General features: G+C 41.7%; 1 protein-coding gene across 5 annotated transcripts in view; it reads right to left on the bottom strand.

Annotated features, from left to right (window-relative positions):
- afap1l1a (actin filament associated protein 1-like 1a) overlaps positions 1–16,267 on the bottom strand; it is a 29,026-nt gene that overhangs the window by 9,990 nt on the left and 2,769 nt on the right. For 2 of the 5 annotated variants that reach the window (XM_030739191.1, XM_030739192.1), the window contains exon 1: positions 2,693–2,855. The exons of 1 other annotated variant lie outside the window; for it this stretch is intronic. In XM_030739191.1, coding sequence (XP_030595051.1) covers positions 2,693–2,723 — 31 coding nt within the window. In that variant the 5' untranslated portion in view covers positions 2,724–2,855. Of the gene's footprint in view, positions 1–2,692; positions 2,856–16,267 lie in introns of those variants that run through there. 2 more of the 5 variants (XM_030739188.1, XM_030739189.1) reach the window with 1 other exon arrangement.

Raw genomic sequence — 16,267 nt, 5'->3', positions numbered from 1 at the left:
CACTAAGCAACCCTTTTAGTTTCTTCCACCTTTCTGGGCTATTTCCATTAGCTCGTTTGTATCCATTGACTGTATTCCAACACCCATTTTATTACGTCTGTAATCCGAAAATCCACAGCAAAAACCTAACAAATGGCTGAGTCACTGCTGGCATTCTTGTCTGCCTCCCCCTACTTCCCATTCCCCCTCCATCTCATACTCACTTACACACTCCCCCCTCCTACCCAATTTTCACAGTCCAGTCCCCTTGGACCTGGTGAACTGTGCGCCTTGCTAGGGTCAGCCGCGGGACAGCCACTGAGCCAGAAAGCTCTTTGTTCAGTATGCGGTCATATGGCAGCAAGACCTGTTGCGCTAAGCACACACAAACGCAGGCAGAGATCGACATACATGCATGCACAAAAAACCCCCAAAACACACACACACAGAGGCAGGCTCATATGTTGTGCATTTAGCGAGGTGTGTCAACTGTTAACTCTTGTCTGCTTATCTAGAAAATGTGCTGAAACCACCACTGTGTGTGCGTTTGCATGCAGGATTAAATAGCACATTAATAAGTTCAGGCAGAATGTTGGACTTTTAGATGTATGACCCTAACACAGCGAATTTGGATGTAATTACCACTGACAAGCAGAAACTAGATAAGCTGGAAAACATATCTATTGTTTGTCAGAGATGTATGTCCTACACTTCAGGGTGCTCCCACTCCTTAAAGACAGACATACTTTTCTTAGGTGGGTCTTCCTATGGGTTTAACAATGCCCTGCCAAGGCTACAGTCAAAGAGCAACAACAGCTACAGTAGGTGCATGTTTGCATGTCTCTGTTTAACCACTTTGTCTTCTTTACCACCGTGGTTTCCGTCCATTGTAATAACAGCATGCTCTCACTCTGAGGAACGGGCATAAGGAATTAATTCATGCTGGGACCTGGAATGCGTCCTCATTAAGATCTGATTCAGGCAAGGAAATAAGGAAGTGGAAGGAGAGGAAATTCATGAGAGTGGGATATGTTGGCCTGGTGAATGCTGTCTCTCTGCCAGAGGTTCCAGCTGTTTAGATTCTGGCTCTAGCGTAGGACTGGGCTTCCCCTAACCGAGTGTAAGACAAAACCTTATCCACAGCATGACTCATTCGCTGCAGAGAGAAGTTGAAATTTACACCAGTCAGCACTAAATCAAATATAACACAGAAATCAAGGCGATGCTTTCAAAGAATTTGCCATGAAGTAGGACACCACACTCATAAAAACTATTTGACAATTTCATTTGGGCCAGCTTAAAAAAAAAAAAAAAAAAAAAATCGGATTATCCAATTTTACGTTTACAGTGCAAAAGTGAGCAAACAGGAACTGCTTTCTTATTTTTGGCATGTCTGGCGCATAAGACCACCCTTAAGTCTCCCGTCACGCCTTTATAATTAACAGCACACCACACACAAGTGTTGTCACACATCTAAAGCAATGCATCATCCTTTGCATTTATGCTGCAACTGCTCATGTGTGTGTGTTTATCATGTAACTGATATCTTCTAACTTGAGCTTGGCACCTCAGGGAAACTACACAAAAGCTCCCATAATGTGTTACAATGCTACATAAAAAAAAGGGGGGGGTTTAATCTAGTGAAAGTGATGTATCTGTTCCACAGAAGGCCAAAGCATAACTTTATTCTAAGCTTTGTGTGCTGTAAAAATCATAACGTAAAAGTCTGACACACCAGCGGTGCAGGTCTACAAAGCTATTCAAAGCTTCCTCACACTTGGTTAACAATTGCTGTTAAACACAAGACACATTCCTCACCTTGTTAATAGTGCAAGACTCTGCATAGTGTATTTGCGTGTGGGTGTGGGGTGTGTGTGTGTGTGTGTGTGTGTGTGTGTGTATGTGTGTGTGTGTGTGTGTGTGTGTGTGTGTGTGTGTGTGTGTGTGTGTGCGCAGACTTTTGTTAAGTGGAGAGGGTAGTTTGTTTAACGCTGCAGACTCAGGCTTTTAAAAGGAGCTTACATTTGTAGACTTCCTGTGCCAACTCCAGATTGAGCAACAATGGTTGTGTGTGTGTGTGTGTGTGTGTGTGTGTGTGTGTGTGTGGGGGGGGGGGGGGGGGGGGGGTGTTAAGCACCTGTGCTAACATGCCCAACAAACTCTGAACCAAAGAATAATCTGACCTCATTCGGGTTGCACCATTTTTTTTTCTTACCCCCCTCCACGTACCACAAACTTCACTCATGCTGAGCTCACTTTTCTTGCCATGCAACACACACACACACATAAATAACTTAATATACCAGTATGTCGAAAGTGACAGAATTCAGACCGTCAGCAGCAGCAGCAGCAGCTTTGTTTCACAACATCATTGCAAGCAGACTTTCCAGCTTATCCAACAAGAATTTTCAACCCACAAAGAGTCTTCAGAGGCTTGAAAAATTACAATGTTTCACTATTGACTCTGGCTGGCAAAGACCGCTTTCTCAACAATTCAGCATTTCTGCCTTTCTTGGCATTTCAGCTAGCTGGCATGAAGTAAACATCACCTGATTGCTACTGTGCTTGGATTGAGGGCACCTTTAGCACCTTTACATCCCCACAGCTTGCACAGTTTTCTCTTTGTATGTCCAAATTTTTCCTGTAGCTTCAGATACCTTAATATGTCTTAAAAAAAACAACATTTATAAAAGACCTTATTTTTAACACTTACCCTCACACTCATTGGATGACACTCCCACCATTCTCTAAGGCAAATTGCTTCATTCATACACAAAAGAGATACTGCAGGAGATATTCCAGAGTCAAAGCCTCCCTTTGTGCTCTATCCTGTGAAGTCTGCAGTGGAGGTGAGCTACCATCTACTGAATTCACACTGACTTCTCCCGTCCTCCATCTGATCTGTTATCTCCCTGCACCTCCCTCTCCGTCTACCCTCCTCTCTCGCTCCTTATTTTTTTTTTTTTTGGGGGGGGGGGGTGCTCTGCGTGTGTGTGCATGTGTTTGATCCCCCCCCTTCCACAGTAATCCTAGGGATCGTATAGCACCTGGGAAAGGCTTGCTGTGTAAACACACACAGTAATAGCCAACTCACATTCTTTATTCTTTTGCATTCTTTCCCTCACTTTACATTATTAACCTTTAACTAGTGGCTACACTTTATAGTCGCACTAAACAGGTACCGGTTTAGCTGTTTCTGCCTGTGGAAATCCCCATGTCAGGGGAATATAAAGTAAAAGTTGCAGGACTTAGGAAATTCTGTGGAGTAATTATAATGGCAAGTTGAGACCTTTTTTTTTTTTGAGTTACACGTGGAGGATTTGTTGCCTTGAGGCAGATTCAGGTGCCCAAACACGACGCAACACGCTGCCTTTAACAACACCGGCAATAACGTGGCACAAACAGCCCTCAAGCATACACAGTTCAATACACAACCATAACCACAATATGACAGACTAGCTTCTCTTAAGTGTAGGCTTTTACTATCAGAAGTCTGCTGCACAAGACTGCACAAGTATCACTATGATGCCACAAGTTTGGAGATACAGCATAAGATCACCTGTTGTTTGGAATCCTGGTGTGACCCCCTCATCATCCTTTTTGATTTGACAGATTATTTACGGTTTAGTTAAAGGGCAAAAATTTGGGGAAATGGAGCTTAATCATTCTTTTGTTTAGATTTAGATGAGAAGGATATTAAGAGCCACCAGGTCAAAACTGGTCTTTTTTTTTTAACCCACACAAAAAATTGTGGTGTTTTCTTCAGGAATAGTTCTCCAGGGTTCTTGAAGAACATTTAAAGCTCTTGTTTGAATGTTGGCTGCCTTTTGTTACGGTCTCTGTCGAGATGATCTCACACTGCTTCTATAATGTTAAGAGTCGGGCTCTGGGGAGGCCAATCCATGACTGATACTGTTCCATTGTGTGTTTTTTTTACCCAAGTGTGCTTTTACTGCACTGGCATTGTGTTTGGGATCATTATTAGATGCTTTCCAGATTGCATTGCATGGTGGATCAAAATCTGATGGTACTTTTCTGCATTCATGATTCCATCAGCTTTGACAAGATCCCCAACACCACTGGCTAAAATGTGGCCACAAACCATGACAGAACCTCCACCGTGTTTAACAGATTGCTGTAGACACTCACCTCTCTCCTCATCTCCTCTCTAAATATTGATGATTTGACTCAAAACTTTCAAATTTGGGCTCATGACCCCATTAGACCTGTTGCCACGGATTTATTGTGTATTTTAGCATACCTCAACCTTTTCTTCCTATTTCCTTTCCTTAAGCATGGTTTCATGACAGCCACCCTTCCACTCAGACCATTTCTGATGAGGCTTCAGTGAACAGTAGATTCGAAGGGCCAGATGTATCTCTCAGGCCCCGCGTCTGGTCTTTGCTGGATTTTTCCTGACTTTCAGACACTGTTCTTCTGCTGTAAGTAGCATTTTAGGATTGATACTTGTTCTTGTGTCCTCCGCTTGTCCAGTTTCCGCAAATATTTTTAGGACACACTACACACTATGCCTAGATATGACAAGTTTTCAGGGAATAGCTCTTTGGGAATCACCTTGTTGGTGCAAAAATATGGTTTTTATACCTTTCAAATGATTATCTTTGGCATTTTCCATTGAGTTAACTAAAGAAATGGGAATAATTTATGTGCGCTTGTGACTAGTTGCTAGTAACAAAAGGCCTAAAGATACAATTTAAAATTATTCTTTGCTAAGTTTTCTGTTATGTGTAAACACAATGCTGGTTCATCCCTTGAGTCAGGTACCATTTAATGTATGTTAAGTGGCTTTACAAAAAAAACATTCCTCTAAAAACGGTCATGTACAACGACTGGACAACTCAAAACAAACTGCAACCAAATCTGGCTCCTTAGAAGCAAAATATAAAGAAATGAGTGTTGGCTTAAGACTTTGACACTGAACTGCATTTGTGAAGAAAAGCAACTTACTAATGAAATTCTTCTAAAATCAAATGATAATAAAACCAGATCCTTTCTGACTCGTCAATGGTGTTTTCTAACTTTTCCAAAATAGCCTCTAAATGTGACAGATGTCACATACTCGCCCTGCTAGGCTGCTATAGCCTCACAAACCATTTCTGATGGTAACTAAATGTGAACTTTGACCTCAACAGTAAATATTTGACCCCATACAGAACTGTGGAAGTTAGAGGAGAGTTGAGAAAGCACACTAAGTTGTAAAAGCCACATCACTTTGAATCACGGTACAGCTGGGTGCAATAGATCTCAGGTTTTTGAAACGCTAACGCCTTTAGGGCAGAAATGTTCACAGTAATTGATCAAACAAAACCTACTGTTTATTCCACTGAAACTAGTCAAGTCCACAGTTCAAAACAAAGGAGAACCATAAAGATGTAAGTCGTGCCAGACAAAGCAGTCTGAGAAAAAACAAAAAGACGGTATCATCTGTGACTCCACATGAGATCGGTATCTACTGAAAACTGCTGGATTTTTCCTGGAAGCGTCCCTTTCCTTATTGTCTTTGGACAAGTTGGACACACAACTATTTCTCAACCTGATCTGACATGAAAGAACGCTGCAGATTCACTGTGTAGGAGTCTTTCTTTTTCCTCAGCTCAACAATACGGCCCAGCAAGTTTTGAAAGGAGATGAACAGCATATTTTTTCGTGTGAAAAAGCATGATCTTATCTCATGTTAAGTGAGTCATAGGATAGGTTTTCAGTATCGAGACAGTAAGGGTTTGACTGTTATCATGATGCCGTGTGAGAGTTACATAAATACCTCCATCCAACTCAGTCATCAAAGCTGAGTCAGGTATGCTTTTCAAAAGAATGAGCTGATTCATAACATTCAGAAACACAGATGAAAAAAGAGATATTTCTATCACGCTGTTCACCACAGGATTTATCACAAATCTCTGTGATGTACACATCAGTAAGTGGTGTGTAACAAAGGATGAGGTAAACCAGACAGCCAGATGTTCTCCAAGTTTTTAATTGCATTAGGAGATGTGCCAACAATGTCTTCTCTCAATAGGCTGTGCCCTTTCATGATGAAATCCCATCCCACGCTACCTTTCAAATTCCTGGCATTTCCCAAGAGTGAGGTTCTCTTCTCCTTACGCCAGTAGAAACGTGTTTTGGCATTCACAAACTGATCTCTCTGGCAAACACCACAGGTACGGCCCGGTTCATTGGGAAGACAGTATAAATGATCCTGATGACCGCAAATTAGAGGTGGGAATCGTTGTGAGGATATTTCACTCATAATACGCGATATGCTGAGTATTGCAGTAACAACATATATTAACATAACATACATTGCAATTTATCACCTTTCCTCAACTGCAAATTATGTCCTCAAAGTTAAACTCTGTCAGTATCTGTTTTAGCCGATAAGACGTTTTCTCAATTCAATAATTGTTTTTGTTGCTGAGATTGTCAAGCATACCAACACTGTCACTGAAACCTGCCATAAATGCCATAAGACATCTGCTATCAGTCTGATAGCAGTCTGGGACTGAATGGGGTCAAGTTGGCAATTACATGCAATCTGTTTCTGATAATACAGCAATTAAATGTGATAAATTGTCAAAAATCACCTATTATATTTTCACTCAGGAAGCTTACTGTTCTATAGGAATATAGAATATATTCTGACAAAGACTCATTCAGACTGATGGCAACCTGTTAGCAATCTGTCTGCATTTATAAATTAGATACTGTAGCAATTACAATTAGCAGTGACAATTACCTTGTGATCAAAAGTGGTCACGAGTGTGCAACACCCTCAAGCTCTGAGCAAGCATTTTGTCACAAATTGCAAACAGTCGCAGAATAATAAATAAAATAATAGCCAGAAAATTCTATTTTTCTTTTTGAAAATGGAACATTTATTGAACCTTCTGAGAAATTAAATACATTAACTTACATGTATGTTTTAATTTGTATCATATTTGCTACATCATTTGTTTGCAATTCATTGCTTAAAAATTTGCAATTTAGGTTTTTCATGGAAAAAAAAAAAAAAAATCACACTGATGATGTAGATGTCTCAAAAACTCACAAAAACTCAAATATCAAATATAATACACTAGGCGTTAAGGGGTTACAATTATTTTTACTCTGACATCTCACAGAATAGCTGTATATGAAATGGGTTGCTTGCAGTCACAAATAGACTGAGAAATACAACTGCAAACAGCAATGAGGAGGCCCGGCAATTTAGCTGGCACAGTCACCATGGCAACTTAGGATGACTATGTTTAATGGCTTTAAGCACTGACAGGAAAAATAAGGTGTTGCTTATTGCAGTGCCTCTGAGTGGGGACATTATGGAACTTGGCAACCTCAAGAAAAAGTGTCAAGTTCATACAGCAAGGCTGCATTCAGATGTGAAAATGCATTTATTTGATTGGAAAAGGTGGTGCATACAGGACCCTGGTTGAACCAGGGGCTCTGCCTATGGCAGTTAATTCACTGTGTGGACTTCTTTTTTAATACAGTCGGGGTTTAATACATATCACTGCAGATTGTGTAACGGACAAGAAAAACAGCTTTAAGTTTGTTGACCATCACTGCACGCTGTTTCAAAGAAATATGTACAGCCCAATAAACATGCCATAACATTGCACACTATTTTCAGGCTGAATGTGACCAACATTTGGAATCAATACAATAATTTTGATCCCACTTCCTGTTTGGTGTCTTTGCTACGTGTTTAGCTTTGGCTGGATGAATGAATGTCTTTTAAAATCTAACCAGTCTGATAAAGTTTTGTGACACATAGTCTGATAATTATCTGTGCCAAATTTGGTAAAAAGAAAAAAATGCTTCTACTTATGTTACAATCTTTTTCAAAAGTTATTGTCATGAGGAGCTTTGAACTTAACTTGCTACAAAGAATATAACATTACCTCATCAGGTCCATGGTTCAAAGGCTACTCCAGCTTCAACCCAGTGATGGTGCTGCGGTGCATTACGTGGAGACATCAAGAATCAAGGGACTGCCCCCAGTCAGTGAGCCAAAGCATGCTCTTTACCAGTAACTACTAGGAGCTGCCACAGACTGCCACAGTTTCCACTGCACTCATGGCTACTTTTGTTTTCTCACCCTGTTTGGTTAAATTTAGGCACTAAAATGATTTGGTTTGGTTAACTCACAAAAACAAGCTGGTTAAATTTAGGAAAGTATCATGGGTTAAAATACACATTTTTACAATATACAATACCAGTCAAAAGTCCAAACCTTTGACTGGTATTGTAAGATAGAAACCCTTGATTTTTATGTTCTTATTTAACAACACCTGTGCACATTTTACATGCACTCTTTCACATAACTTTTTGGGACCACTTGCACAAACAATGAACAATGTTGCAATATGGGAGAACATAGTAATCATCCAACTAAGAAGTGTTGCACACTCCCCCTCACTGCAGCCATCTCTCCTTCTTCCCTCAATACACATTCCTACAGACAACACAAACAACACAGCACCCACTGCCCTCCCCTTCCTCCTCTCCCACTACAACACAGACTCCTCTGAGCATTACTGCGGACCAGGTCAGGCATCAGCTGAGGAAGCTTCATCCCAGGAAAGCAGTGGGCCCGGACAATATGTGCCCCTGACTGCTAAAGACCTGCACTGCTGAACTGGGTGAACCACTTGAACACATCTTCAACCTCAGTCTGCAGCTGGGGAGCGTGCCCACCCTCTGGAAGACATCCTGCATCATTCCAGTACCAAAGAAGGACCGGCCTAGCACACTAAATGACTTCCGACTGGTGGCACTCGCCTCACATCTGATGAAGATGTTGGAGCGGCTCTTCCTCAGCCTCCTCAGACCCCAGGTGCTACACGCCCAGGACTGTCTGCAGTTTGCATACCGGGCAGGTGTTGATGTGGAGGATGCCTTCCTCTACCTGCTGCATCGAGCACGCTCTCATCTGGATAAGGGAAGTGGCACAATGAGGATCCTCTTCTTGGATTTTTCAAGTGCCTTCAGCACCATCCAGCCCCTTATGCTTCACGACAAACTGAACAGGATGAGAGTGGACCCCTACCTGGTCACCTGGATCTCCAGCTACCTCACTGACAGGTCACAGTATGTCAGGCTGAAGGACACCATGTCTGACATACTGTGATCAGCAAGGCCTCTAAGCTGTGTCACATCCAGAAGTTTCCTGATGACACAGCCATTGTGGGGTGTATTAGGGATGACAGAGAGTATAGGAGCCTGGTGAGGTACTTTGCTGTCTGGTGCCACAGGAACCACCTGCAGCTCAACACCTCAAAGACCAAGGAGCTGGTCACTGATTTTATGAAGTTCAGATCAAGGTCACGACCAGGTCGTATTGAAGAAGCTGAGGTAAAGACTGTAGACGCCTACAAGTACCCTGAACTGTGGTTATACAGCAAGCTGGACTGGACATGCAACACAGAACATCTGTACAGGAAGGGACAGAGCAGGTTGTACTTTCTGAGGAGGCTGTGGTCTTTTAACATTTGCAGGAAACTCCTGGAGATGTTTTATCAGTCCATCATAGCGAGTGTCCTGTTCTACACCATGGTGTGGTGGGGGGGGCAGCACATCCAGGCTGGACAAACTGATCAGGCGGGCCGGCTCTGTGGTCGCCATGAAACTGGACTCTCTGGTGATGGTGGCAGAGAAGAGGACTATGGACAAACTACTGGACATCATGGATGATGCCAGTCACCCTCTGCACACTGTCATCAGCAACCAGAGGAGCCTGCTCAGTGACAGACTGCTCCTTCCCAAGTGTAGGACCAACAGACTGAAAAACTACTTTGGCCTTCACGCCATCAGACTGTATAACTCCTCTCTGGGGGGGGGGGGGGGGGGGGGGGGGGGGGGGGCAGAGGGAGTGGAGGAGCAGCATCTTGAGCCCGACCACAACACGACATAAAAAAATACTTGTCTGTTTTATTATTTATTTATCCATATGTTTATTGTGATTTCTGCTATGTTGTGTGCCTATGTTACCTGTAAAAGCTGCTCCCTGATGGAATCTTCCTAAAGGGATTAAAAAAGTTTAATCTAATTTAATCTAATCTAAAGGTTTGTAGAGCATTTTAGCATGATTTAGTCTGTTGTTTTGGTTTTGAACCAGCAAGAAATTTGTTATCTTTGGGTAGATGTTACTTTTTTTCAGTAGCTGCTTCCTTTAGGGGTCACCACAGTAGATCATCTGCCTCCATCTCACCCCATCCTTAGCAACCTCTTCTGTCACACCAACCCTCTGCTTGTCTTCCTTCACAACATCCATCAATCTTTGAGGTCTTCTTCTTTTCCTCATGTCTGGCAGCTCCATCTTCAACATCCTTTTTCCAAAATATCCACTATCCCTCCTCTGCACAAGTCCAAACCATCTCAGCCTTGCCTCTCTGACTTTGTCTCTATACTGCTCAGCCTTTGTCCCTCTGCTAATCCTGCCCATCCCGGTCACTCCCAATGAAAATCTTAACATCTTCAGCTCTGCCACCTCCACCTCCTGTCTTTTTGTTAATGCCACCGTCTCCAAACCATACATCATAGCAGGTCTCACTACCATCTTGTAAACCTTCCCTTTCACTGTTGCTGCTACTGTATCCATCACATCACTCCTGACATTCGTCTCCACCCACTCCACCCTGCCTGCACTCTCTTCTTCATGTCTCTTGCACACTTTCTGTTACTTTGGATGGTTGAAGCATTTAATCTCATCGACCTTCACTACTCTACTCCTTGTGTCTTCACCTAGTACACCTGTCTCCCTCTCATTCACACGCATGTATTCTGTCGTGCTTCTACTGACTTTCATTCCTCTTCTCTCCAGAGTGTACCTCCACCCCTCCAGGCTTTTTTCCACCTGTTCCCTACTCTCACTACAGATGACAATGTAATCTGCAAACACCATAGTCCACTGAGACTCCTGCCTGACCTAAACTGTCAACCTGTCTATCATCACTACAAACAAGAAAGGGCTCAGAGCTAATCCCTGATGTAATCCCACCCCCACCTTGAACCCATCTGTCACGTCTACCGCACACCTCACCACTGCCTCTGTCTTACATGTCCTGTACCACCCTTGCATACTTCCCTGCCACTCCTGACTTCCTCACACAGTACCATTGTTGCTCCCTTGACACTTGATCATATGCTGCTTTCTCTAGACCCTGTGGTTATCTTTTGGTTAGTATTTAATCTTTATGCCTTGAGGAGGTGATGGATGGCAAACAGCTAAAAGGGAAATAAATACCGGACTTTCAGACACTACATCAACTGAAAACTAGTGATTTGTTGGATATATTTACTGAAAGTGTAAACATAAAAACTGACGATACTTTACTGTTGTGTTTATAGCTTGTTTTGACATACACTCCCAACAAATATATTCATTGAAAATGAATGCAGGTTTAAGTAAATCTCATTATTGGTTAACACTGCAGGACCTGTAAATAAACAGAGGGAGGATTACAGTTGGTTTCCCTCATCAGTTTGAGGGTTCAGGAAATAAGAGTGCATTCACAGGAAGTACATGAAATTGGAAGCACACTGGAAAATGCCCATCATATAGAGTAGAAAGCTTGGGTACTGGAAGGTTATACTAGCACTTCTAAACTAACTACTTAAAAAAAAGTGCTGCAAACAAAACATTTTTTCCTCTCCATCATTAGTGGGCTGAGCAACTCTATGGGGTTTGCTCATATGGCCCCCCATAGAGATGGACTTCCTCTCTCTGCTGATGACATCACCTATCACCTCCGGCCTTCTGTTTCCTCTTCCTGTCAGCGGACCCCATTCCCACTTTGACTGCAGTGTCTCTGGTGACTCCATTCTCGTTTCACTCTCTAGATCATTCACCAGATAGAATTGAATGTGCATCTACAGCTGCATTTCAAAGAAACAATAAAGCAGAACTCTTGAATGTGCCATTACTACAAAACCTAATTTAGGCTGACTCCTTGAGTGATAATTATTTTCTCATGGCTTTTTTTTTTTTTTTTTTTTTTTACATTCATGATGTAAGTGGTAATTTCAGACAAGCCAGTGATAATGAACAGATACTAAATGTAGACTGCAAACCTGGAGCTGAGCAGCAGGTGAGAAGAACATGTGGAAAAGCTTATTTGGTTTGGAGGAATTGTAAAGGTATACTAGCTCAGGAGAGAGAGAAAAAACATGCTCCCCCTGCTGTTTTTACTGGAGTCGGGAAGCTGCTTCAGGTTATCATAAAATACAGCAAGGATCCCACACTCCATGATTCAAGTGTATGAGCAAAGATAATAAATGTAACAGTGATGGGAAAGACATGTTGAATGTCTCTGCGAAGAGTATTACTCCATCCAAGATGTTTACTTTTACTAAGCTATAACTGGCTGACACACTGACCTACAAACCGACAGTATGATAAACAGTGTTACTTTTGTCAAAGCCTTCAGTATTTCAAGCATGCGTTCCACATCGCAATTAACTTTCCAATCTAACATCTTTGTTTAAATCTCCCTGAAGTAGAACATGGTTTAGATTAAATTAAGCGTAACAAGTATTTGTACACATCACTTAAATCTGGTTTGTTTGTGTCGTGGAGCCTGTCTCTGGCAGATTTCTGGCTCCATCCTGCATTCTCACTCCTTCTAATTACGCCACTCTAACGAGCTCATCCCAGAGAGAGAAAATACTCAAACTACGATGGCTGGGGCACTTCTGGTAATAGTGTGGGAGAAGTATGGGTTTGTGCGCTCCTGCTCACCTGCTTAAGCATTAACCGGCTTTTCTAGGCCAGCCATTAAGCGCAGAATCTTTTGATGTTCAGACAGTGATAACCAGAGCTGTTATCTCAAAGCGACCAGTCAGGGGTCTCAGTTAGAGGTCAGGTTAGTGAAGCAACGCTGCTCCTTCTTCCCGCCTGACGTTGACCATGTTTGTTCAGTAGCTTTTGCATTGCTGCATCAGGCTTAAACTTGGTATAGAATTACATGTTCTCAGCCCCAAAGAATAACTGTATCTGACAGATGTGGGACAAAGATTTATGCTACTGAAATAATTTCAGTACGTGTAGTTTGACATAATAGAAACAGGCAATAATGCCCTGAAATGAAATTTCTTCTGGTGTGGCAGAGTTCAAATTTTGACTCCTACAATCCTTTACCCCCCATCTACTGTTGCAAATCTCTTGTGTGTGATGAAAGAGGAGCTCAACAGCTGATGATCAAGTATGCCTGTTTATGTATTACCACAGTAACAGAATGGCAAAGTGCCCAGGGGATTTCCCTGTATTTTATCAGTGCATTGTGAGACAAACTGATCCTTCCAGTGATCCTGGAAATAAAATGAAATTTTAAAAAAAAAAAAAAAAAGGAGGAGAAAAAAATGGACAGATGGGCAGAGAGTGTCTGATCATTGAACTGTAGTACACACCAGGTGGCAACATATGCATCTGGGTATTTCTCAATATGGACTAAGGTCAAAGGTCAAAGGGATGTCTGTCTGCTAAACCGCCTTACCCTCGCTCTCATTTTTCATCTTTTGCTCTGATTTATTCAGGTCCAGGATGGCACACAGGGCTTGACTCAGCCTGCTGCTAGACAAAGCCCCCACAGTGCAGTCAGTATTATTCAGATCCCGTATCTGCCCTCAGTCCTATGAGATCACCACAATGCTATGTCTCCCTCACAGAAAAGTATTCACACACTGAGAAAGATGCTATTTTGCAAGTGGAAGCACTGATGTTGCACAGACAAGGGTAATATACACAGAACTGATGCCTGCAAACACTCACACTCACACACACCATGCACATGCGCTCGCGCGCACACGCACAGAATCACAGTCACACATGCACAAAAGGAGGAGAGGGGCTGCTTTGTCTCCACTTGGGATTTTCTGTGTTAGTAAGATTTGAACTAAAACGCTGTGTTCAATTCATCCCCAGACAGCTGAGATGCACTTATTTCTGCTGTCTGAATCGATGATGTTAGCCATAAGAAGTCCTCGACAACTGTCTTTGTATTGTGTGGTTCACGAGCTTTTAAATGCATAATGAGGAAACTTTTGTGCTAAATTTGCTAGAACACTTGTGGATTTTGCAATGTAAATGATATATAATGGGTCCTGGTTAAAAACAACAGTTATAATAATATTTAGTAAACCATCATTGGGTTCACTTTTTTTTTTTTTCCAGTATGTGCAAAATGTGGTCAGTCTTCAAAACAGCTTCAAACCACAGAGTTAGAAAAAAGAGATGGAAAGTCTACAAAGTATTAAATATCATTACAATATAACAAGCTGTTGGTCAGTTAGTCGACTTAGTGTGACCTGCAATGAGCTCCAGCCCCTAACACATTTTTATATGAAATTCCAGACTTTTGTGCTACTTTTTGATGGCTACATGTTTGTTAGCTACATGCTAAATTGTTATAGCATGGAAGATCTTTGCGTCTTCACTCGGACTAAAGGCTAACCACAACAACACAACATTTGTAACAACAAACCTAGTCATAAACTTAAATTACCCCCACCCAGCTGAACATGGACACTTTAAAGAAGTTAACAAAGGCAACGTGGCTAAAGTTAAAGCTACTTACAGGTGAAAGCCAGCAGCCTCTGTACAGTATGAATCAAAGCAGTCATGAGGAGGTAAGTAAAAACGAGAAAAGTTATGATGTCATGCTTATCTGGTGAATTTATAAACACACTTGAAAAATGATGTAATTCACTAACATTTGCTTTGTTATATAATCTGCGCCACCTGCTTTTCATTTAGTAAAATATGTCAGGTAAAGGTGTGTGTACAGCAACTCATTTACAGTTAATTGTTTGTACCTCTTTTCAGTAGTTCAGTGAGAGAAGATGCTGTAACTTACTGCAATTAGGGGAAAATTGTAAAGTTTAATAAGGTTTAATAATTCCTTTTATTATGAAAATCAAATTTTCCACTGAAGAAAAGCTCATTTTTGAGTGCATGTGCTGTGTGTGGCATGTACAGTCAGGTCTCTTATATCAAACACCATGCACCTAAACTCTTGTTATTCCAAACCGCAGCCGCACGTTGTCAGAACCATCTCTCTTCACCCATAAAGCAAACAGGAAAATATTTCTTTCATAAATCACTCTGATTTACAGCGGTTTGAAAGTCACATATAGTCATCCTATCTGATAACAGGCTAGACAAGTATCATTGTGCCAAGCTTTCCCAATAAATCTGAATCTTCTGTAAGTACCTGTGAGCCAGCACACCCCAGGCAGAGTCCCTTTTCACCCTCAGCAGAACAAGAAAACACCGCTTTTCTCAGTGTCGCATACGCTTTATAGTCCCCTGCTGCAGTGGTGTGCTTCATATCTCCATGGAAACCCTATATAAACAGCTGTGCAGGGAATGACCACTGGCTGCACACAATGCACATGTGCACGCCCACATGTGCACATACACTCTGCACACATATGCAGCCATATGAATCATAGTGATCTCCTATTCTCACAGGGTTCAAGAGGGGGAATTCCACTTCTTATAGGGCTGGTCTACAATCATCCATAATTTAAAGCTCATGAACGATGAAGCACACATATACATACATCATACTAAATGGCTTATTATATACTATATGTCTGCAAATCGTCTTTAGATTTAAAAACTCCTACTAAAGTGTAAAAAGGCAAACAAAACAAAGAACCCTTCGAACAAAGATTATATGGACGAGAGATTCTTTCTACATGTTCTGGGTCTCATTGTTCATGAGGTTCAAGTTAGTTACAATAACACTATACTGTATACAGCTCTACTGGAAGCAGCTTTGCAACAGAGAATAGGCAGCTTTTAAACAGTCTGGTCACAGTCAGAAAAGGAGGTTTTTTTTGTTTTGTTTTGTTTTGTTTTTTCAATCTGTAAATGAAGGTGAACGTGTGATTTTATGGCCTGTGCAATTCATTAAAACTGTCCTTCGTTACGCAGCGCTATTTAGTTTACAACAGGATGCGAAACAGACTTAAAGAACATTAAACTGAACCACAGGATGGTTTTAGTGTTGATAATCTTCCTTGACCCCACTGAACTCAACTAGAAAGCTGAGCAAGGAGCGCAACATTAATGAAAGCTAGGATTATGCTCATTTTGGCTACAACTAATGGCTGTAAAATACTGGAGTAAAGTCTATGAGGACTCCTTTTGTCATGTAAAAATGCAGATCACACAGCAGAGAATCGGGAAATGTCACATAAATGCACACACAGTGTAGTCCTCTGTCTACTGGACAGATGATGACGGCAGGCTGCATTTTAACTGTGCCCT

This window comes from Archocentrus centrarchus, chromosome 10 (assembly GCF_007364275.1).
Source record: "Archocentrus centrarchus isolate MPI-CPG fArcCen1 chromosome 10, fArcCen1, whole genome shotgun sequence".
NCBI lineage: Eukaryota > Metazoa > Chordata > Actinopteri > Cichliformes > Cichlidae > Archocentrus > Archocentrus centrarchus.
This window is presented reverse-complemented; position numbering and strand designations above follow the sequence as displayed.